This window comes from Salvia hispanica, chromosome 2 (genome assembly GCF_029641045.1).
Source record: "Salvia hispanica isolate PSC_SH4W2 chromosome 2, Shi_PSC_v1, whole genome shotgun sequence".
Classification (NCBI taxonomy): Eukaryota; Viridiplantae; Streptophyta; class Magnoliopsida; order Lamiales; family Lamiaceae; genus Salvia; species Salvia hispanica.
In genome coordinates, this window is record NC_142693.1 from 38,914,435 (window position 1) to 38,940,130 (window position 25,696).

The 25,696-nt window shown below is 39.9% G+C and overlaps 1 protein-coding gene across 1 annotated transcript; it reads right to left on the reverse strand.

The window, feature by feature from the left end:
• Nucleotides 1-1,364: 1,364 nt before the first annotated feature.
• On the reverse strand, nucleotides 1,365-3,321 carry LOC125201139 (3-hydroxy-3-methylglutaryl-coenzyme A reductase-like). Its single transcript, XM_048099090.2, has one exon. The coding sequence runs from the start codon at nucleotides 3,197-3,199 to the stop codon at nucleotides 1,517-1,519; it is 1,683 nt and encodes a 560-aa protein (XP_047955047.1). The 5' UTR covers nucleotides 3,200-3,321; the 3' UTR covers nucleotides 1,365-1,516.
• Nucleotides 3,322-25,696: the final 22,375 nt, after the last annotated feature.

The window sequence follows — 25,696 nt, forward strand, 5'->3', positions numbered from 1 at the left end:
TTGATCCCGCCACGCAATGACACGCCATGTGTGAGTGTTCTTGGACGTGTGGACAAGCTATCCATTTTAGCGCTGAATTTTGACAATCACATTGGTCCTCCCTTGATGATTTTTGATAGGGATGATGAAGGGAGATGCTTCCCTATTCGATGTGTGTTTGATCCAGGAGGAGATAGATCTCGTCGAGCTTATGTTATCAGCAACTCTCTTCTTTGCTTTTCGTGTTCCCACCTTGAGGACAAGGTGGAATTTAACCGTGGGGGAGTTGATACGAGATATCTCCATATCTCTATTAATTTGTCTATCAATTATTTGTCATATATCTTTCCATATATGCTTATGATTATTTTCTTGGTCACTAAGTTAGGGTATTAGAGAATTAGTCTTATAAATAGGAGATATTGTATTCTTCTATCGCATTCAATGAAGAAATATGAAATTATCTTTTTAGCTTTTATTGTTTTGCAATCTTAAATCTTGGTTTGAACGACCGACAAAGCTCCGGCGACTGCCTTTTATCGTGTTAAGGGAACTTCACCCTTAACATACTCCCTCCACTCTTTGTTAATAGGGACATTTCTTTTCGGCACGGAGTTTAAACATAGTGTGTTAAATGGATGGTGAAAAAAGTAAGAGAGAGTAAAGTAAGAGAGATAAAGAGAGAGTAAAGTAAAAGGAAGAGTTACTTTTTAGTAAAAATAGAAATGACTCAATTAACTTGAAACTTTTCAAAATAGAAAAATGACTCAATTAACATGGAACGGAAGGAGTAGATTACATGTGAATCTTTTGTTAGGAATTATCGCTATCAATGGAGAATACACACTCTTGAATTCGGAGGAGGTACTGTGCATGAACACAACACAAACTAGTCACAAAGAATCACCCGGTCTTGGTTAGTTCTCCAAAGATGAAATAAGATGGATGAAGAAGTTCTCTAATTCAATTCCTTTCGTAAAAATAACTTTAGTTGTAGACTTGTAGTTGTTTGAGCAAATTAAGCTAAAAATATAATTAAAATTTCATCCAACACAAGAGAGGTTGTCAAGTTTTATACAAGAAATCCCCAAAATAGTACTCCATCCGTTCCATAGTAATAGAGGCATTTCATTTTGAGCACTCATTTTAAAAAAATAATTATAAATAGTTAAAGTCGAGAAAAAGTAAAGTAAGAGAGAAAATATTGTAGATAAGACTCTTCTCTACATTATTCTCTCTATTACTTTTGACTCTCTCCACTTTAACTATTTAATATTATTTTTTCAAAACGAGTGCAGAAAATGAAATGCCTCTATTACAATGAAATGGAGGGAGTATTGAATTGATAGAGTTCCTTACCTACAATAGCAAAGGCCAATGATACGGATTATGAAAGAATAATCGATTGAATGGAATCAAAGTGAAACAAAAAGTTCTAAGCTAGTATTTGATTAGGTCTATCCCCTTCGTTATTACAATGGTCAGCATTGTTATTGTATGAAAACAAGAGTCTCACTGGTCTTTTTCATTCAGCAGCTCAAGACTTGATACTAGCAACATCTTTATTAGACCTGTTGTACTTCATATGGCTCTTGACTAGTTGGCCGGCTGCGATGGCAGACATGAGAGACAATTCTCCTGCAAGAACTGAGCCGGCGACAATGGTTGCCAAAAGGCGGGCGTTGGATCCAGGAGCCTCCTTATTGGCTCCCTTGACACCGAGCAGATTGAGGCAAGCGGACTGAGAGGCGAGTTGAGTCCCACCACCTACGGTCCCAACCTCAATACAAGGCATGGTGACAGAGACGTGAAGGTCCTTGCCATCGTTGACAGCTTCCATCATGGTTATGCAGTGGGAGCTCTCAATGTTTTGTGCTGGATCCTGTCCGGTGGCTATGTAGATTGCAGAGACAATGTTGCTAGCATGAGCATTGAAGCCCCCAAGAGCTCCAGCCACGGCAGAGCCAGTGAGATTCTTGAGCATGTTAAGCTCCACCAAGGAAGCAACATCAGTCTTGAGCACCTTATTGACAATGTCTCCTTGGATTACGGCCTCACACACAACTGACTTGCCACGGCCCTCAATCCAGTTGACTGCAGCAGGCTTCTTATCGGAGCAGTAGTTTCCAGAAATACCCATGACATCCATATCAGGGAACTGGTTGGTAAGGAAGTCCAAGGTGTTTTGAACACCCTTAGAAACCATATTCATTCCCATGGCGTCGCCCGTGCTGCATGAGAATCGAATGTAGAGATTCTTGCCAGCGACGGCGCATTTGATGCTCTGCAGCCTGCCGAATCTGCTGGAGCTGTTGAAGACGAGGGAGAGGGTCTCAAAATTAAGAGGATCTTCAAGGAAAAGCTTAAGCTCAGCAGCCCTCTTGGCAGAGCCGAAGCGGACGACAGGAGCCCTTGTCATGGCGTCTCTGTAAAGGGAGCTGGTGGCCCCTCCGGAGGCATATATAGCTTTACACCCTCTGTTGGTGCTGGCTACTAAACAGCCCTCTGTGGTCGCCATTGGAACAGAGTACTCACATTCGTCCAACAACAGCGGCCCAGCAATGCCCACTGGAATCTGCACATACCCCACTGGCATTTCACAGCACTGTCCAAGGATCGACTCGTAATCCAAGCCCTCCAAGGGAAGCCCCTCCAGGGATTTTCCTGTGATGCGTTGCAATGCCTCGCGGCGGATGGCGGCCGCACGGTGGCAGTCTCCCAGCTTTGATTCTAGAGCATAAGAGGGGATCTTCCCCTCCACCACCGACTTGATAATTTCCTCGTCGTCGGCGCTAACCTCAGTCTTCTTAAGAATATCATCATCGGATTTGGGAGCGGGAGCGGCAGCGCAGGGGAGTTTTGGTGAATCTTCCTTCACCATCAAGCGGTCGAATTCTTCCTCGTCATCTTCTTCGTCAATTGGAGCGCGGGGAATGACGATGGACTGGACGAAGCCGATGCCGAAGAAGCCAACAAGGTAGATGAATGAGGCCACGAACGTCACGATGGCTCCAATATCAGACAGACTAACCACGTGGAGAGGTGTTGAGTTACGGATCTTTTCCCGCCACCGGAGAAGCAGAAAGTATACCACCGAGAAGAACACAGTGAAGAAGAAGGCGTTTGTCAGGTATACTGGTACTGATACGGCGTCGGATGCCTTCTCATCAGCGGCTGCGGCTTTGGCTTTAGACTTTGACTGGTGGAGGCGGCCTTCCATTTTTGAATAATGTTTAGAGGTATGTTTGTGTGTTGCAGAGAAAGGGAGTGCAGAGTAGGCCGGACTGCACTGCTAACGCTGCTTTAAGTGGAAATTTTTGGTGTGGATTGAATTGAATTGAATGCTTAATGATGATCTACTTATACTATGATGAATATGTGGTCAAAAGGAAGGTGCTGAGCTCGTTCGTGGCCTTGAAAGTTGTGCTGCAATTTGTAATCTTTAATTGGATTTTTGGGAGCGAATATTACGAAAGAGCAAGTGAATTGGCGTAGTGCCATGTGTGTCAATTCAATAGTCAAATGCATTACACGTATAACTCTGACCAATAGTTTACTTCATTGAATACGCGTGCATAGCTCTAACTTTTGGTATATTGCTGCCAATTACAATGCTTCTTCTTATCTTAAAACATTAACATTTCTTTCACTTCATTTGTTCAGTACCCAGGTACATATCTTGTGTACTTCTATAAATTGCTTACAGACTAAGATAACATATATTCGCTCGTGCAAAGACATCATATAAATAGGTCATTATCTAATCGATAAAAATGTGTATTCTCCCACTTAAACCAAGTAGTAGTAGTAGTAGTAGTAGTAGTAGTAATTATCTAATCGCCTATTCATTTGAGTTTGGTCATCGCACTTTGCTTTGAAAATTCCGTCTGTTTCTCAAATTGAACATCTTTTATTGTACTGGCTCCGTTCCATAGAAATAGGTCATTTGGGATTTACACAAGTAAGGAATAAAAAAAAAATTAGTTGAAATTGGGTAGTGGATCGTGGAATCCATATATAATAAAGGAAAAATGAGAAAATGAATACGGACTATTTCTATAGAACTGACGAAAAAGAAAATATGACATATTTCTCTGGGACGAAGGGAATATTCCATTAACTAGTTAGGTTGTTTTGAATTACATTACCCTTAAATATGTTTTAAGAAAACTTTAAATTAAAGTCATTTGACCCACTTTACAGTAATTTGTTCCGTGAGATTTAAAAAACCCTACGTAGATTTTATGATAATTGATAGTAATTTATTAAATTACTGCTATATTTATACTTTAAAGCCTATATTGACAAAGATGAGAGGACAACATAAATTTTTAAATTTCTTTGGTACGATACGTTCTGATTTTACGTAATTGTTATTAGGTGTTTGAATTGAATGGTAAGATGTCATTGCATTATTGTTTTAACTCAAACTAATTTTAAATTCTTCAAATCTTATGCATAATATTTGATGACCAAGTTATGATCAATTAGGCCCTCAATTTACGGGTCCACCATCACATATTTTAGTTGGTATAGCATCTCGAATTTGACTTGTTAGTCGCTAATATTAATATGGTAATGGACCATTCAGAACGTGGAAAACAACTGGTGCTGAAATTATTGTTAGCAACCCATTTTCATTTGAAAATTAGGGATATTATCAAAATTTCAGTTATAATTTAGTACTACTCCATATAACAAATGAATTCAGTTACTCTTACACTTAATCAAGTGCGAAAATGGTAGACAGCACTCCATTGATCATAAAATATTGATTTTCATTGAGTCAATAAGTCCTAACAAAATGTTAATGTGAAATGCCAAATTATTCTGGTCCTACTTGGACTGCAGAAATAAATGCCCTTTTGCATTATCGCGACTCAGTTTTACTTTTTCTCTTTTTTTCCAATTTGTTCTTTGGTGCGGACTTGATTTTTCTAATATAAACTCTAGACTAACTAATCCTATGAAATAATTGTCTAAAAAAGAAAAAAATTCCTTTGAAATTTCCCAGTCCAAAGAAGAATTGACCTGCCACTTCCATTAAAGTTACAATCAATTTCTAGTAAAGATCATAGTATTTTTTATTAAATGTTCATGCACTTGATAGTTTTTTTTCAAACACTTCTATAGTTTAACATCATAATTCAAAACAAACACGCACATATACATAGATACATGTGAACAAAATCAGATTCTACATGTGAATAAGGTATAAAATAGTCGAGAGACTTCAAATTATATCATGAGATCAGATTATACACTAATTCCTAAAAGTTGACATTGAGTAAACGAGTTTTCTTTTGTATTAGCTTCATTGCAAGTTGATTTTTTATATCTAAACTACCTCACGATTTTTCAGAAAAGTTTATTCATCTTAAAAAATATTTATCAATAACACAAGTTGTTGATTCATTAATTTCATACGAACCTCATGATTTTTGCATATCATAAAGAATAACCTTTACTCTAGTACTGCACCAATGAAATTTATTCACTCACCATTTTACTTTAAGATTTGCGTAAAGAAGTAGGATAGATAATATTCAGACTGAACTAATTGAATATGTGACATTTGCATTGTGAATAATAATTGAATAAAAGGAAAATTGAAGGAATTAAAGTCTTGCGTAGCCACACTAGTATAGGTGCATACATTTCTAAAGAGTCGAGTTCCAAAATGACTGTACTCAGATGGAATATTCCTATACAGCAAAACAATTTCCTAAGAACCGATAGTGAAGCAAGAAAATCTCAACTTACACTCTGTACACTAGAGGACCTATTATACATGACTTAAATATACTGCTCGAAACTCGTTACACTTCCATTGAACTGTGCTCGCTTCGGACGAGATCCACCAGCAATGGAAACAGCTGAGAAACATGCCTCCTGAATGATACCCTTTCTAGACTACCCAAAATCCGCATAACTGATAGAATTAGAGGCATTCGAGCTGCTATTCCTCCTCCTTTGCGGAGCCTAATGGAAGAAGGCAGTTTGCCCTAAGTTTTTATGTGACACATTCAACTCCGCTACACTCAAGGTATATATATGCAACACTTTCTTACATACAGACACAAGCTCGCCTTCAGCATTCTTCTCCCTCGATAAAGATGGGCTGTTCACTTGTACATCATGCAAAAAGTTTAAGTAGCTCTTGCATGATTCATTTTCAAAGAGCACGAGTGGTGGACCTGAGATCTCCACGATAGAGCATGCTTTATCTAACATGAGAAGTAATGTAGTTTGGATGTTCAAATCATGAGAATGAGATGATATCCTTCGACCTAATGTAGTTGCTATAACATATAAAAGTAGTACTAGAATTTCAAACGGATGCAACAGAATCGTGTTATATCTGGGATCAACAACTACAACAGAATACACATTAAATTGGCTTTGGATTCCAAAGTGAATAAATGACCTATATTTCGTATTCTAGAGATATTCTTCTTTGCATTTATTAGAAATTTGTTACTCACCCCTTAAAAGGCCTTATAGGGGGAGGATTATCCACACTTATATAGATTAGATGAGATCTTCACCAAGTCGATGTGGGACAGAACAACATTAATTAAAAGACATGTTAGATCTTCTAATAAAATAAAAGGACCTCTCTTGGTGTTTTTGGCTTTCAACCAAAAACTTCTTATATGGTTACTATCCAAATTAAGTTAATGAACATTAATGTACTTAGCATGTTCCAATTCTAATGCAATGGTGAATATAATTAGCATAATACATGAAATTAACTCTGACGTTATATATGTAGTAATTAGAACCACCTCTAGAATATAACTAAGAACCAATATTATTTATTAGATTTATTGATTTAATGATATCGAAACATGTCATGTGTCAATATTTTCTAATTCATTTAAATAGAAAACGATACAACTGTCTATATTGACCGATATAGCTTTTGTGTACATGATAGGCCGATTTTTATCAATTGTTTTGATCACCGTTTGTACTTTAAGTGGAACTAATTTGTATGAAAAGATTATAATTTGGAAGGAACTGAAGGCTGGTGAGAGTGCACAAGAAAGATGTAGGAAGAACGAGAAGCAAGGGAAAGAGGAAGAAAAATGCCAAAAGACTATACTGTTAAGGAAGAAAATATAAGCAATGGCGGATCCAGAAAATGAAATTCGTGGGGTCGGAATTATTATTTTTATTTCTCGACTCTGATGGTATCGTTTTTTCTCGACTTTGTTGTCGTCCTTTTTGTTGCTTCCTCCTCTGTTGTCGTCTTCATAAATCCTACTAAATAACATTGTATCTTTTTTTTTACTTCATTGTTAATGTGAAATCGTAAACTCGATAAAAAGTCTTTCGAATAAAGAGTAGTAAGATGGACAAATATATCGATATTAAAAACTGATATTTGACATTTGTTTAAATTAGACAAAAATAATATGTTGCCTTTCATAACTTATTACTAAAAGTTTATGAAATTATTAAACACAACCTTTTAATATTATGAAATCATGTATTTTTGTTCCCTTTAAGAAATAAGACTAGTAGGTATGTATAAATAATTATCAATCATTATATGAAAAAATAGTAAAGTAATTAAATTTCTTGGTATTGATGTGATACTAGAGGAGGCCATCACAGTTAATTAATTACTACTTATAAAATGTTAATTTGAGAGAATAATCTGAAATATTAAAACTATTTTGCTAATTTTGAATACTTTAATACGCATTCAACAAAAGGTAGAAGTGCTATATTAATAAACTAAAAGTTAGGTCCTGAAGTCGTATTCTAGGCCTTGGTTATTGGTCAGTATGATAAGCTTAACATGCATATTTTGCAAAAGAAGTTGCATAAGTGTGCAGGAAAGGGTACAAGTCGGAAGAGACCCAGAGAGTTCAAGAGAAAAAGGACGCCAGGAGGGTGCAATATTGACCAGGATGCATGCCTAAATGCTAGAGATGGAGAGGAGAGGATTGCTAGAAGACAACCAACTATTTAGCGGGGGCAAAAGCGACAATGTACGATGAAGATACAACCCTAATCCTAGGGCAAGCCTCCCTATAAATAGAAGGTCACATGAAGAGTGAAGAGAGACTCAACTCATTCTAAGAAGACACGCTTGCAAAGAAATCACTCTCGGAAGTTCAAGCGGATACTAGCTCCATACCTCTCGTTCCTCGCCACTAGTCATGATCACTTGAAGACCTCGGAGTTCCACCGAAGATAGTGTTAGGTTTGGTATACTGAAAAGCATGTTTCGAGCAGTTTTGAGCGAATAGAATCTTGCATGTATACGAAAAACTCTACAATCCATTTTTAACCCGATTCAGTATTATTCGAGCAGTTTTGCACGAATAGAATCAGTATATTATTACATTGTGTTTGCTTGTACATTTATAAGATGTTTTATAAACATTTAAATGTATAAGAAGCAAACAAAGTCTAAGTCTTTTGCTTAGTAGACCGGTTGTGGGCGTCGTCCACTTTAAGGTAACACGGTCAGATATATGCAATACTTTGCAAAAGAAAAGAAGAATTTCACAACCTAGATAGGCTTAGACTACCTATCGTGAAAGGTTGCAATGTCAATCCGCATATTTCTAAGCCTTACTGAAATAAGATGACATTGGTGTGGTATAGCACTGAACGTAACTAACAGCAAGACGTGTCTTTATGCTATCTACTGAAAGACTAGGTCTTGATAAAACACTATTTCTTAATCTACATATGTTAGCATTGAGCATACGGTATTGATTATGCACTACTTTGACTTATCAAATGGTGCGGGTTTTTTGCAACCCAATAATCCTGATATATTGGGTAGTAGTGATTAATATCTAGCGGTGCTAGGATTGCTATCATGTTGAAACGTGCGCAAGGTGAGTCTCGTTTGATAATGTCCTCAAGAGGAGCTCGAACAAGGTTTTATTATTCAGAAAACTGGCCAGTGGAGTTTTATCGCTCTATGAATAAGAAATAAATGTTTCTTGCTAAGTCCACTCTTGGAATTAATAAGATGTTAATTAATTAATTCCATAACAGACATTAATTAATTAATGGACATTTATATCTTAAGCGCGAGAAATAAATAATAAACAAAGTGAAAACCCGGATTACTTGTAATTTCGGATTTGGATGGGGAGAGTTCAATATTACTTCTGTAGTGGCTGCTCGTAATATTCCAATATAAGCTTGTATTAAATTGTGGGTACAATTTAATTAGTAAAAAGCTAATTGGGGGAGCTCATATCCAAAACCTTCCATAGATCTCTGTCTGGGCCCAAAAGGAACTTAATATAAATAGGAGAATAAATGAGACAGAAAAGACACATTATTATTTTCTTAAAATTTTCGTCCACTCCATCACAGAGAAGGGGAAGGTTTTTTTTTTCTCCAGCTCTCCTCAGTAAAATCGATTTTTCTATCTCTTTTATTTAAGTTCTAGTATTTTGATAAGATCAGCCCACCCTGATATCGAGATATAGTTCGGGAACCAGAGAGAAGATCCGTGGTCTAGTATCGAAGATCATCACGTGGAGAAGGCGCGAGCAATCGTCGATTCTTTGGAGAATCAAATCGGTAACTCTAAACCGTAAAAATCATGCTTAGGATTTACTTTCTATGAACATGAATTATTTGCGTTCTATCATGCAATTATCTGTTTAACATGTGAATTGATTAATCGCATAATCGGTCAAATAGATCCGTATCTGATTTATTTGTTTTGTACAAGTCTTCCGATGTGCAAGGGGCACCAAACCCCAGCAATTGGTATCAGAGCCAATTTTTGGCTCTGATTATGTGGATTAATTTCATGTTATGTGAATTGTTTGAATGCATGTTTTTCTTCGTTGTGTGGTTGTTAATTTTCGAATTAATGAATATAACGTATGAACGAAGAATTGAACAGCCGTGACATGTGGAATTTAATTAGCCAAGACATGTAGTCAAAATAACATCATCATTACGTGTTATGATTGCTCCAATTATTTTGGTCTTGAATCAATTCGTTGATGACTCCCCATGTATGCAAAATCGATTCAATTCGGAGGCAATTTGGAGTCATCCCCGACAACAGCGGCGTCCGGAGGGCAGCTCCTCGCGTGTCCACGCGGAGCAGTGGTGTTCGGGGCAGCGCCAGCGCCGGCGAAGCGTCAACGACGCAGCAACCGCTGCGAAGGTGCCATCGCAGTTGCGACGACGAAGCAGCAGCGGTGACGCAGTGACAGCAGCTCCGGCGGTGCGACATCGACGCAGCAGTGTCGGCGATATCCAGCGCCCGCTGTGAGTAGATGCTGCGCAGCAAGCTGCGTGCGACGGAGAAGACAGACCAGCGGGATGCCGGCAGCGATGGCGGTCTGAGTGGGAGCCCTTCATGGGCGGTTTCCGGGCTCAAAAGACAGCGTGCCGTCGTGAACAGCCGGGGTTGGAGCAGGCTGGGAGTCTCGCAAGTCCACGGGCAGCAGCCGTGAAGTTTGAAAAGGAGTCCAAAGGCGTGCTAGATTATGGCTTACCCTATGCGCGACGCTCGCGCGGGTTTGAATATATCTTCGTCCATTGACTTCACTTTCCAAAATTGAATTAAGGTTTCCTAACCTTGGAATTAATTTTGGAAATAATTCATGATTAATTTGGAAATAAGATATGGATATATCTTTTGTGGATTTTATATATTATATGAGATTTAATTATGAATTAAATCATGGATTAACTAGACTATTTCCTTATATTATGAATTTGTATGGATTTTATTCCTAGATGAATCCTAGTTATATTTGGAAACTAATAATCTAATCTTTTATCTATGTCCTATGGATTTATATGAATTTATTCCTAGACGAATCCTAGTTGGATTTAGATAATAATAATATTATTTTATTCTTATCCTATGAGTTTATATGAATTTATTCATAGATAAATTCTAGATGGATTTGGATAGTGATAATGTAATATTTTATTCTTATCATATAGATTTATATGGATTTGTTCCTAGATAAATCTTGGATAGATTTGAATAATTATAATATAATATTATCTTATTCTATGGATTTGTATGAATTTATTCCAAGATAAATCCTAGATGAATTAGGATAAACATTTACATTAATTTACTTCTATTAAGACAAATCTTAGATATGATGGATTAAAATAAGTATTAATCCAATTTATCCTTATCATTTGGATTTATATCCTAGATAGATTAGGATAAAGATGATACATAAGAAATCCTTATTTAATTGGATTTAGATAAATTTATTTATCTAAGAAATCCTAAGAAATGTTTGATATATTCTGGATGTCTATTCTAAATAGAATTAAGATTTGTATAAATCTTGGTTGATAGGATTTTATTTTTATCTTATGTATAATGGTGGAATTGTTTCTATCCAGTAATATCCTAGTACGATTTAAATAATAATAATCATAGATCAACGTTATCTTGGATTGTAGGATTTGATTTTATCGAAATAAAATCTAGAATAATCCTAAATGGGTTTAGATAGTCAATACTATCTTGATAAATCCTAAATGAATTGGATAAACATTATCCAAGATAGTGGGTGACGATAATATTAGAAACTAGCTTCACAGAATTTGGCAGACCAACCGATGAAGACCATATACAACGCATTTGTTGTAATCATCACTTAGATATTTAATTGATTCTCCCTTTACTAGATTAAATAATTGTAGTTAATTATCCTGTGTGTTTAAATGCCATGCATTAAATGGATTTATCTGTTTATTTGGTGTTTATCTATTTTAAGTGGATTATCTGCTTATGTGATAATTATGCAAAAACCATACAAAATATCTAAGTGGTGATTACAACAAATGCGTTGTATACGGTCTCCATCGGTTGGTCTGCCAAATTCTGTGAAGCTAGTTTCTAATATTATCGCCACCCACTTTGTGGGGACAATAATCCTAAGGAACTACGAGTTTCAGGGTTCAATCAGAATTTATGAGATAGCTTGATTTTGTCATCAGCACATGAACATTGTCATGTGAGTGTGTTGTAGAGATAAAATTCTGTAATGCTAAATCTGATGGTCTTGCTTAAGCAACATTAGGCAGCCATGCCATGTTTTGTGGTCTCTGGACTATTCGTCGGTGTTGTGACCAGTAAAAGTCAAAATTTTAATGCGTATAAACCTCCTTTGGAGGTTACAATTTTTTAATTTTGTTGTTGTAAGATACGTAATTGTTTTGTGGTTATTTGTGATTATGTATTGAGCATGAGTATGTGATAATAAGTTTATTTGTCAAATCTTCATTATGTCATTTAATATTTGTCTGCGATCCTTAAAGAAAGTAAACTCGAATGCCTAAATTATGTAGACCGGAAACAAAAATGAATAAGATTCTCATCGCTGAAAGCTTGGAGTTTATACTCAATGATTCATGTCCTCCATTTCCTTGACATAACTCCACGAAGAATGTTCGAGAATGCATTATGCATGTACTTGACATGCTCTTTGAGGAATAAGGTCAAGCTATTTTCCTTTAAGTAGCTCGACAAGACTTGGTTAATGACGACGAAAGATGGATATCAATAGAATCTGTCAAGATGATTTGATTGGAATATCCTAGAGTGACATAATGTTTTGAGGATCTTTTGATCACTCAAATAGTTTCTGACACAAGTCATCGCCTAAAGTAACAAGATATGACTACAAGAAGGTTTAACTGAAAAGTAGAAAATCTTCAGAATAATAGTCGTTATGTTACTGATAGAGGAAAGTAACATGATAGATGACGAATTCATAAAGGCTGCATTTTTCTTAAGTCCTAGTTCATTTGAACAAAAGACTAGATATGGAAATGGGAGAGCCTGGATTGTCATCGAAGTTTGTTTAAAGCGAGAAAAGATGCTTTGTGAGTTGGATTGACCTATTTTATAGAAGGACAATGACTTACATGACAATGCAACTTCTAAGTAAGAGATCTTAATCCAGTTAGGTTTTTGTTGCAGTGTGAGCTATTAATGCTCAACTATTGTTTTATGGTTGATGCTTAAGGCATCATAGTATTAAAATAATATAAGTGCGACAAAGTTGAGTATTCAACAACACATCAACTTCTTAATCATTGAATGATAAAGTATTTATGGCTCTTAGCCTTAAGGCCAAGAAAATACTTAGAAATTGTTCGAACTGATCTAGACTATCAAGATTTTAACATTTCGTTAAATAGCTTGAGAGTTGAGAAAGTCTATTTGATGCACTATGAGTTAGAATCATTTGATTTTTCAAGAGATTCAGAATACTTATAGAAGTGCAACATAGAATGATACGAGTGTAACCCCTCGTCCAACGGAGGTTACACCACCACGGGATGAGCCGCTGATCGAGCATGAGCAGTCGGAGTTGGAACAGAGCAGCGATGAAGAGTTGAACGAGCCGGGACGGCCGCAGAGGCAGAGGACGAGACCAGCCTGGTTCGCGGACTATGTTTCACGCTAGAATTATCATTAGTTAAATTTTACAGCTTTATTTATTGCCTTGTATTATTTTTGAACTATTTATTTTGAATTATTGAGTCGAGCAATTTATAAGCTCCGTTTCGGGTTTTCTTGTTGGTTCTTTCCCGAAATGATCGAGTCGAACCAAACCTAGGGTCCTTAGTATAAATATGAATTCTGTACCTTGAGATCTTATGAAATCAATACAACAGAAATTCCTAAATCTATTTTTCTTTTCGCACAAGCAGCCGCCAAACCTAGCGCGGCGGAACCCTTCCGGCGATACCGTTTCGCCGGGGATACAAGTCTTCTCATATCATCTGGTGCTTTCACCGGATCTCTTCCTTCCGTTCCATATGTCGAACAGCAGCTCGGGTGCTTTACGCATCGAATCCCTGAGCACGACTACTTCGCCGCCGCCACCACCGATTGGAACGTCGGACCCGGCGGTATCCGCCTTATTGTCTCAGGTGGACAACCTTACAGCTATGGTCAGTGAGATGCGCGCCAGACTCGATGGCCCAGTCGAGCCCTTGTTCTTTGGCCGACAACCATCAGTGCCGCCTTTCATCATACCTTCATCGCCGATCACATCGGGCAGTTTTCCGATGTTCACCTACACTCCAACAACGGCCATGAGCATACCCACGCAGACCCGTCCACTAACTTCGCTGCCGTCAGGATTTTCACTTCCCCTACAATCCACGCAGCAGATATCGACGCAACAATTCGGGTTCCACGACGTCGGGGGGTCCATACCCACACCAATCAGGATCTAGCAACCAATCTCGCAGCAGTGGCAGTTCAGCCAGCCGGAACAGCGATCGATGGATCGTTTGCCTATTTCGCGTCCTAACGTGGTGGGTGCTGCATCGTGTTGGGGTCCTCCACGCCCATCCACGACGTTCGGGTCCTTCCAGGCAGAACAGACACGTCCGAAGGTCAAGATGGACCCACCGCGGTTCGACGGGACAGAGGTTAATAACTGGATTCGCGGTATTCAGTTTTATTTTGATCATGTGGGAACTCCGGAGGCGGAGCGTTTACACTATGTGATCATGTTATTCGAACCGGCAATCGCGGATTGGATATGGAACTATATCTCCAGCCATGAATTTGTAACGTGGCCAGAATTTTTGGATGATGTTCGACGACGCTTCGACCCCCAGTGCTACGTCAGCCACGTAGGCCTTCTCAAGAAATTACAGACTAAGGTTGTCGGTGTCCCTGACCACGTTTTACTTGATTTGTATGTTGCCGGACTGAGGCAACCGATACAGGACGAGGTCCTCCTACACCACCCCGCTTCCCTTGCGGCAGCCTTTGCTATGGCCTTGCAGCTGGCATCTTGCAGAGGGGACACTCCATCACCACAGCCCGCTTATGGTCGCCGCCAATGGCAACCTAGGGACTCCCGCGGTCTGCACCAGCAGCAGGTAACCGCCAGCCAGGCATCGCCGGCCCCGGTCAACCGTGCTACCCTATCCGTGCCACGCCCGCAGGATTCGGTCACTACACCGATTATTCGGCTTTCTGCAGCAGAGAAAGCGGAAAAACGCCGCTTGAACCTGTGTTTCTACTGTCCGGAGAAGTGGGTCACGGGTCACGTTTGCAAAAGTCGATTGTTGGCATATGTGGGTGTATGCGAGGACGAGGATGACCCTGTGGAGACGACGGAAAGCGACAGTACGGATGAGGTCATCACAGCAGACCTTTCCCACTTAATGGCTTTTGAGGGTGATCGGCAATCAAAGTCCTTAACCCTCTCGGGGACGATTGACACGGAGCCAGTGGAGGTCCTGATTGATACCGGCAGCTCTCATGACTTCTTACATCCACGGGTGGCAGAGAAATTGCGCCTTCCCCTGCCTGAAATTCGACCTTTTCGGGTATATGTGGGGAACGGTGCCTCCTTATTGTGTTCTCATATGTGCAAGGCCACGCGCTTATCCCTGCAAGACACACCGTTCTCTATTGATCTACATGTCCTCCCGATTCATGGCCCTGATGTCATCCTGGGCATGGAGTGGTTGGAGTCTCTGGGCCGCGTGACGACGGACTTCGTTTCTAAATCAGTTGAGTTTGTAAAGGATGATAAATTGGTAGTCCTTTCGGGTGCATTGCGGGCGCCGACCATGCTGTCTTTAAACTCTTTCGCCACACTTATGTCGCATTCGTCAGCCTTTGAACTATATGAGCTGATTCCGGCTCCACCAGACGCCGCATCCGGGCAGCCGGCCACAGCAGTGGAATTTCCCTCGGATTTACCGCTGGCGATCAGCGACGTTTTGGCCCTACATCACGAGGTTTTTCGCCTTCCCGTCGGTCTACCACCGTCCAGACAGTTTGATCATCGTATCCATCTCATGCCGCAAAGCAAGCCGATTAATGTACGACCATACCGATACCCTTACTTCCAGAAGAATGAAATCGAACGGCAGGTCAAGGAGATGTTGGATCAGGGGGTGATTCAGCGGAGTAACAGCCCATTCTCGTCACCGGTTCTTTTGGTTCGCAAGAAGGATGGCACATTCCGTTTTTGTATCGATTACAGGGCCTTGAACAAAGCCACGGTGCCCGACCACTTCCCGATTCCAACGGCAGATGAGTTGTTTGATGAGTTGGGCGCAGCGCGATTTTTCACCAAATTGGACCTTCGTTCGGGCTACCATCAGATACGGATGCATGAGGCGGATGCGTTTAAAACGGCATTCCGAACACACGATGGACATTTTGAGTTCTTGGTAATGCCTTTCGGCCTAACTAATGCTCCATCTACATTTCAATCTGCGATGAACTGCATCTTTCAACCGCTTTTGCGGAAGTCGGTAATTGTATTTTTTGATGATATTCTCGTTTATAGCCCGACCTTGGAAACCCATTGTGACCACTTGGATCATGTTTTATCTATTCTGAAATCTCGCCTGTTTTTTGTGAAGTTGTCTAAATGCTCGTTTTGTAGCACCACTGTGGATTATTTGGGTCACCTGATTTCGGAAGGGCAGCTGAAGGCAGATCCTGCAAAGATAGAAGCGATGGTAGCGTGGCCTACGCCGGTCTCGGTGCGCCAGCTTCGTGGGTTTTTGGGTCTCACCGGCTACTATCGTCGTTTCATCGCACACTACGCGGTTATAGCCGGCCCGCTGACCGATCTCCTTAAAAAGGAGGCGTTCTCTTGGTCTCAGGCCGCGATGGATAGCTTCGAGGCGCTCAAGCGTGCGATGACGGCTGCCCCGGTTCTCCATCTTCCGGATTTTTCGCAGACCTTTGTCTTGGAGACCGATGCATCCGATTTTGGCATAGGTGCGGTTCTCATGCAAAACGGGCACCCACTGGCATTCTTCAGTAAGAAATTGGGACCTCGTCGCCGGAGCGCTTCGACTTATCATAAGGAGTTGTATGCGATAGTCGAGGCAGTCCAGAAGTGGCGCCAGTATCTACTGGGACGGGAATTCGTTATTAGAAGTGACTAGAAGAGCTTGAGGGAGCTCCTACAGCAGGTTATTCAAACCCCAGAGCAACATCTTTATGTCCGGAAGTTAATGGGGTACAATTTCACGATCGAATACAAGGCTGGGGCGGCCAATCGGGTGGCTCTCGCGCTCTCGCGCCGTGATGAGGGAGCCGAGGGGGACGCTGCCCTGCTATCGGCCGTAGCCCACCCCTTACCCGATTTGTTGGGGCTGTTGAGAGAAGAGACAGCGGTTTTGCCGGAGCTCGTGGCATTGGGCGTTCAGATTGAAAAGGGTACGGCGGATCCACAATACTCGTTGGCGGATGGTTTGATCTATAAAGGGCGTCGGGTGGTAGTGGCCTCCAATTCGCCTCTGCGCGAGGTGCTCCTCCACGAGCACCACAGCACACCTTTAGCGGGCCACCCGGGTTTCGATCGGACGCTGCGTCGGTTGAATGTCTCTTTCTATTGGCCTAATATGCGACGGGATGTCAAGACTTTTGTTGCAGCTTGTATTACCTGCCAAACCACTAAGTACTCCACGCAGAAACCTGCAGGGTTATTGCAGCCTTTGTCGATTCCGACGCAGGTTTGGGAGGATGTCTCAATGGATTTTGTCGTGGGTTTACCTTCGTCTAGGGGGTACACTACAATTATGGTCGCTGTGGATCGTCTTTCGAAGTATGCCCATTTTGCTACTTTGCCGACCCGTTTTGATGCGCTTCGAGTGGCGCGTTTGTTCATCGACACGGTGGTGAAGCACCACGGCTTTCCGAAGACATTGGTGTCGGATCGTGATCCGATTTTATTGAGTGATGTATGGAAGGACATGTTGCGTCTGAGTGGCACCACATTGCACTTTTCTACCGCATATCACCCGCAATCGGACGGCCAGACGGAGGTCCGAAATAGGGGCTTGGAGCAGTACTTGAGAGCCTTTGTGGCTGATCGTCCAACGAAGTGGACAGCTTTTCTACCTTGGGCTGAGCTTGCATTAAACTGCTTCCACAATGAGAGTATAGGTATGTCGCCTTTCCGAGCTCTTTATGGGAGAGAACCGCCTCCCTTGGTGGCGACACAGCCTTCCGCGGGGCGCATTTGGCACGAGCCCACTGTCGCAGCGTTGATCTCAGAACGCCCAGCACTTTTGGTGGAGTTACGACGCAATCTGGAGCGTGCTCAGCAGCGTATGCGTTCGACGACGAATGTTCACCGCCGTAGTGTGCAGTTTGAGGTGGGGGATAAGGTTCTTCTCAAGCTGTAACATTATAGGCAGCATTCTGTTGCAAAGCCTTTGTCTGCGAAAGTTGCGCGGCGGTATTATGGCCCCTTCTTGGTCAGGGAACGGATTGGCCCCGTCGCCTATCGGTTACAGCTTCCACCGGGAGCTCGAATCCATGATGTGTTCCATGTAAGTCTGCTTCGGCCCTTTATTGAGGGTGGGTCATCGGTGGGGGATGGAACTCTGCCTGAGGAGTTTGTTGGTGATCGCTTTGTGGCTGCTCCGATCGGAATTATTGAAAGGCGTATCGCGCTGCGGGAGGGCCAGCCGGTGGAACAGGTGTTGGTCAGATGGTCTGGGGAGGACGATTCTCTTGCCTCCTGGGAGCCGATGAGTTTGATAAAGGAGCGTTTTCCTTCGCTCCTTGAGGACAAGGAGTTTCTTAACGGGGAGGGGGTTGATACGAGTGTAACCCCTCGTCCAACGGAGGTTACACCACCACGGGATGAGCCGCTGATCGAGCATGAGCAGTCGGAGTTGGAACAGAGTAGCGATGAAGAGTTGAACGAGCCGGGACGGCCGCAGAGGCAGAGGAAGAGACCAGCCTGGTTCGTGGACTATGTTTCACGCTAGAATTATCATTAGTTAAATTTTACAGCTTTATTTATTGCCTTATATTATTTTTGAACTATTTATTTTGAATTATTGAGTCGAGCAATTTATAAGCTCCATTTCGGGTTTTCTTGTTGGTTCTTTCCCGAAATGATCGAGTCGAACCAAACCTAGGGTCCTTAGTATAAATAGGAATTCTGTACCTTGAGATCTTATGAAATCAATACAACAGAAATTCCTAAATCTATTTTTCTTTTCGCACAAGCAGCCGCCAAACCTAGCGCGGCGGAACCCTTCCGGCGATACCGTTTCGCCGGGGATACGAGTCTTCTCGTATCATAGAAAGACTAGCAAGTCTCAATGGTTTACACCATAAGGAGACGAGCAAAGGGTTATGATCAGTAGTGGGAGTCTAATCTCCATTAACGAATCCAAGCATTCATCTAATGAATAGGATAGTTATGTAAGAAGGAATCGAAGTCTTTCTAAGGCAATTTTGATTATGTGATGAGTTGTACTCATTAAAATCTTATCATTGATGGGATAAATATTAAAGAAACTACCAACATCAATACCTTCTACAAAACACGAGTTGTGGACTAGAGCGTCTCTAGTCTAGCACATCTCAAGGTATAATGTTGTTCCAACACGTGTTGGAAAAGTGTCTAAGAAATTGGAGTTGAGTACTGAGGCATGTTTTAAGGTTTGTCCCAAATGATGTAAGGTTATAAGTTGTGTAATCTTCAAAGATATAATTCTTGTATGAAGATCAACAGATGAACTACAAACCTAACAGCGTGATAACTCTCAAAATAAAGAGAGAGAGATATCGGATTTTCCACATTACCAAGAAGTCATACCATTAGAAACTTTTGCACTAATAAAATCAACTTCAGTACCTAAGATTGTAAGATCCATATCGTAGTGGGAGCGTTCCACTGGAACACAACAAGTTCATGGGTCTAAGAGTGTCGTAAGACTCCGTCTTAGATTAACTTGAACATAATCCCTTTAACTACAATGTAGTATTGGTTAATTTGGATAATTATCTTTGAAAAGGTGATAGATTCCATATTACAATCTAAGATAGACAACATGTTTTACAAGAATTGCAATACTACCTACAGGTTGTGTCAGTCAGTGGGAGCAAGTATCTTTGCAAGTGTAAATGTGGATCTCAAATGGCTAGACAATGACAATGGGTTATGCCCAAAGAGAATTATCTTCTCGCTATCATTGTGCCAGGATTTATTCGATCATATTGTCTATTAGAACTTACATAAATTAGAATGTATGTATTATGATTGTCAAGACAGCCTTCTATAAATAGAAGTCTTGAGGAAATCATCTACTAGAACATTCTAATGAATAAGTAATTCAGGGCAAGAAACGCATGATTAGAAGTTTATATAGACCTTCGTGGTCTTAGGCAAGCATCTAAATCAAAGTATATGTGTTTTATCAAAATTGTCAAATATTTGGAATTTGACTTGTGTCCTTAACAGTGCTGTAAGCACAAGGAAGTTGAAAGTGCATTACATATGGTAGAATAAAACACGATAATAACGAAAAGATGAAATAAAAACAACTTTCATATCACGATAGGTAGTCTAAGCCTATCTAGGTTGTGAAATTCTTCATTTTCTTTTGCAAAACATTGCATAGACCTGACCGTGTTACCTTAAAGTGGACGACGCCCACAACCGGTCTACTAAGCAAAAGACTTAGACTTTGTTTGCTTCTTATACATTTAAATGTTTATAAAACATCTTATAAATGCACAAGCAAACACAATGTAATAATATACTGATTCTATTCGTGCAAAACTGCTCGAATAATACTGAATCGGGTTAAAAATGGATTGTAGAGTTTTTCGTATACAAGCAAGATTCTATTCGCTCGAAACTGCTCGAAACATGCTTTTCAGTATACCAAACCTAACAATCTCCCACAACCAGTTTCCTACTTTGAGTATAAGTGGGAGAGTTTTTGGCAGTGGGTATATTCGAAAGCATGTTTTGAGTATAAGTGGGAGATTGTTAGGTTTGGTATACTGAAAAGCATGTTTCGAGCAGTTTCGAGCGAATTGAATCTTGCTTGTATACGAAAAACTCTACAATCCATTTTTAACCCGATTCAGTATTATTCGAGCAGTTTTGCACGAATAGAATCAGTATATTATTACATTGTGTTTGCTTGTGCATTTATAAGATGTTTTATAAACATTTAAATGTATAAGAAGCAAACAAAGTCTAAGTCTTTTGCTTAGTAGACCGGTTGTGGGCGTCGTCCACTTTAAGGTAACACGGTCAGGTCTATGCAATGTTTTGCAAAAGAAAATGAAGAATTTCACAACCTAGATAGGCTTAGACTATCTATCGTGAAAGGTTGCAATGTCAGTCTGCATATTTCTAAGCCTTACTGAAATAGATGACATTGGTGTGATATAGCACTGAACGGATCTAACAGCAAGACGTGTCTTTATGCTATCTACTGAAAGACTAGGTCTTGATAAAACACTATTTCTTAATCTACATAAGTTAGCATTGAGCATACGGTATTGATTATGTACTACTTTGACTTATCAAATGGTGCGGGTTTTTCGCAACCCAATAATCCTGATATATTGGGTAGTGGTGATTAATATCTAGCGGTGCTAGGATTGCTATTGTTGAAATGTGCGCGAGGTGAGTCTCGTTTGATAATATCCTCAAGAGGAGCTCGAACAAGGTTTTATTATTTCAGAAAACGGGCCAGTTGGAGTTTTATCGCTCTATGAATAATAAATAAATGTTTCTTGCTAAGTCCACTCTTGGAATTAATAAGATGTTGATTAATTAAGTCCATAGCAAACATTAATTAATTAATGGATATTTATATCTTAAGCGCGAGAAATAAATAATAAACAAAGTGGAAACTCGGATTACTTGTAATTTCGGATTTGGATGGGAAGAGTTCAATATTACTTCAGTAGTGGCTGCTCGTAATATTCCAATATAAAATTATACTCCCTCCGTCCCAATAAATATGAAACATTTGATTTCCGGCACGAGATTTTATGCAGTGTTGTTTTGTGAGTTAATGAAGAGAGAGTAAAATAAGAGAGAGAAAAAAGTAGAGAGAATGATGTTTTCATTTTAGGAAACGTTTCATTTTTAGTGGGACAACTCAAAAAGGAAAACGTTGCATTTCTAATGGGACAGAGGGAGTATTAAATTGTGGGTTCAATTTAATTAGTAAAAAGCTAATTGGGGGAGCCCATATCCAAAACCTTCCATAGATCCCTGTCTGGGCCCAACAGGAACTTAATATAAATAGGAGAATAAAAGAGACAGAAAAGACACATTATTATTTTCTTAAAATTTTCGTCCACTGTATCACAGAGAAGGGGTCGGCTTTTTTTTCTCCAGCTCTCCTCAGTGAAATCGATTTTTCTATCTCTTTTTATTAAGTCCTAGTATTTTGATAAGATCAGTCCACCCTGATATCGAGATATAGTTCGGGAACCAGAGAGAAGATCCGTGGTCTAGTATCGAAGATCATCACGTGGAGAAGGCGCGACCAATCGTCGATTCTTTGGAGAATCAAATCGGTAACTCTAAACCGTAGAAATCATGCTTTGGATTTACTTTCTATGAACATGAATTATTTACGTTCTATCATGCAATTATCTGTTTAACATGTGAATTGATTAATCGCATAATTGGTCAAATAGATCCGTATCTGATTTATTTATTTTGTACAAGTCTTCCGCTGTGCAAGGGGCACCAAACCCCAGCAGATAGTTCACCGTCAACTCCACCAGCCGTTGTAGTCGCCAGAATACTGTTTCATCGCCCGGAGTGGCAAAAACAATCTTTATTTGCTCCCTATTTTAATTTGTACTTAGTTTTATTTCGATGGATCTTTGCTTGAACTAAACCTCTTGTTGCTTTTGAAGTCTTTTGTTGGGATCCAAACGATATGATATGAAAGTTGTTTTTATTTCATCTTTTCGTTATTATCGTGTTTTATTCTGCCTAGCATAGTTAGATCTAGTTGTTTGCGAGAGTAGGCTAGATCTGAACCTGTTAGTTAAGTTTCTAAGTTTTTGATCGTCAGATTTGAGGTATAATGCATGAGATTTGTGATTACGTGACTGTTGTCACCTTGCTTGTTAGTTAGTATATTTAATTCTAGGTTTATCGGTTGTTAATCCATGAGTTTTAGTATTTTAATTGTGAATCTTAGTTGTAGAATTTGTTGATCTGAGTTGTTATCCATGGATTCTGTGTTTACCTGAGTTTTATGCATACTTGTTGGAGAAGACAACATCAACATCCGGTCTGTGGACCACTTTTACTTTTCAGCTGCTGTTCCTTTTGTCCTTTCCCTTTTGTCAGACTTTCTGCAGATCTACATCAGCCAGTTCGTTAGGATATTCACTCCAGCTTTTGTTTAATTACTTTTAGTAAACTTCTACTTTTCACATGCACTCCAGTAGAGTACTTCTACTTTCTCACATAGACCGCCTTACCCAGATATTAATAGTCTTACCAGTCAGTAGAGTCCAGGTCCACTTTTAGTTTTCCGCCTAGGTAAAAACCTCAAACCAAGCGTGGTACCTAACCAAACCTCTAGAATATCACCACATTTCTAACTTGCATCCATCTATCTCCGTGGGATTCGACCCTTACATCCACTATACTAGCCAGTAGAAGTGGGTTGAGGTATTTATTGAAACCAAGGTTTGAGGTCATAGTGTCAGCGATGCAACTAGCTTAGTAGTCTTCTTCTGATCAGTTGAACACACCAACATAGCCTTGAGCTGAGCTTTTCAGCCCCACAATGAGTATTTTTCCTTTTCGTCGTCTTCTTTCCCAGCTCTAATCACCGTTGATTCCATTTTCACTCTCTGCAACTCAATTTTTTTAATTCTTCTCAAATATTCAAATAACTCTCTCTTCCTGTGAATTTCTCGTCTCACACACTTATGGCCACCAAGAATGTTGTTTGTTCTCTTTCCTTCTCTGGCGCACTGTGGGATCGGCGACAGCTTTATAAGCTAGAACTAATGGAATTCCCCCCAGCCTTATTTGGCCGGCAGTGGGGTCGGCCGACCCCGCCCGACCCCACCTGGATCTACTGCTGAATATAAGTGTCTCGGCCACTCGAAGCTGAGCAATTTGGTGTTTTGATGTATCAATGATGAAGTACTTCAAGTGCAGCTAACTACAAGGTCCTTAGCTAATAAGGATTTGTTGCATACAATATCGTGCCAAATAAAAAATGATATACTTAAAGCGAGATGAGAAAGTATTACCCCATCCATCCACAAATAAGGGGCTCATTTCTTCCCTTTATGAGTTTTAAGAATGTTAAGAAAAGTGGGTAAAAAAAAAAGTTATTGAAATATAGGTCACTCACTCACGCTTGTATGTACCCGCAATAGGAGTCCTATATCTTGGGTAGTGTCGATTGATTTCTAGCGGTACTAGGATTGCTATTATATTGTAACGCGCGCCTGGTGAGTCTGGTTTGATAATGTCCTTAAGAGGAGCTCGAAACAAGTTTATTATTCGTAACCTAGCTAGTTGGAATTTAATTATTCTATGAATAATATATAAGTGTTTCTTGTTAAGTCCACTCTTGGAATTAATAAGATGTTATTTAATTGCGTCTATAGCAGACATTAATTAATTAGTGGACTTTTCAATCTTAAGCGCGAGAAATAATCTTTAAACAAAAGAGAAAACTCGGATTATTTGTAATTTCAGATTTAGATGGACAATGCAATATTATTACTGTAGTGGCTGATAATAATATTCCAATATAAACTTGTACTCCCTCCATCCGCGAATAGAAGTCCCGTTTTTCCATCTTAGTTCTTCCGCGAATAGTAGTCCCAGTTCACTTTTACCATAAATGGTAATAAGGTCCCACCTTCCACTAACTCATTATACTCACATTTCATTTAAAACTAATATATAAAAGTGAGATTCCATATTCCACTAACTTTTTTTCACCCGCTATTCTTAACATTTCTTAAAACCTGTGCCGCCAAGAAATGAGACTCCTAATGGCGGACATAGGTGGTATTAAATTGTGAGTTCAATTTAATTAGTGAAGCTAATTGGATGAGGTCACATCCAAACCTCCATAGATCCCAGGAAGGGGCCAAAATATGAACTTAATATAAATAGGAGAATAAAGGAGAGACTGAAACACAATTTATTTTTATCAAAGTTTTCGTCCAATCCATTCACTTTATGGGGGACAATTTTTCCTCCCTCTCCTACTTTGTGTGGGAGTTCTGTCTTGTTTATTTAAGTCCTAGTATCCTGCCCACACGAAATCATTCGGGAACCAATTAGAAGATTCGTGGTTGAGTATTGCAGATCATCACGTGGAGAAGTAGCAAGCCATCTTCGATTCTTTGGAGAATCAAGAAAGTATAATTTGCGTCTACGTAGAAAAGCATGTTTTAGGTTTCAATTAATCAAAAGCATGTTTTAATTCATGTTATGAGCATGATACATGTGATAATTGGCGACTAGAATTTTTCTGAATAATCTACTGAATATATCTAATTCTATGATCTATTTATGTTTCCGCTGCAAACCCCATCATGGGCCTCAAGTGCAGTAAGGAAAGTCGGGATGGTTGGTTAGACCCTCTCTCGAGTGCATCTAACGCGTTGGTCGACCTCTAATGTCGAAGTCTTCTCCTTACAAGTCAAAGTCTACTCCTAAGACCTACGGACTCAAGTCCTCTCTTTAGCACATGCATCTCTCGATCACATGGGTTGCACGGAGTTGTTGATTACACATCTATCCTAATCTTGCATTTCTCAATGACAACAATTAAGCAAAAAGATGTATAGCTAAACAATTAGATAATGAAAGCTCAATAATCAACAAAACTTATAAAATGAGACAGATAAGCTCATAAGCATTCAACCATAGGATCTATCCATACAATCCATCCAAACTTCACCAAC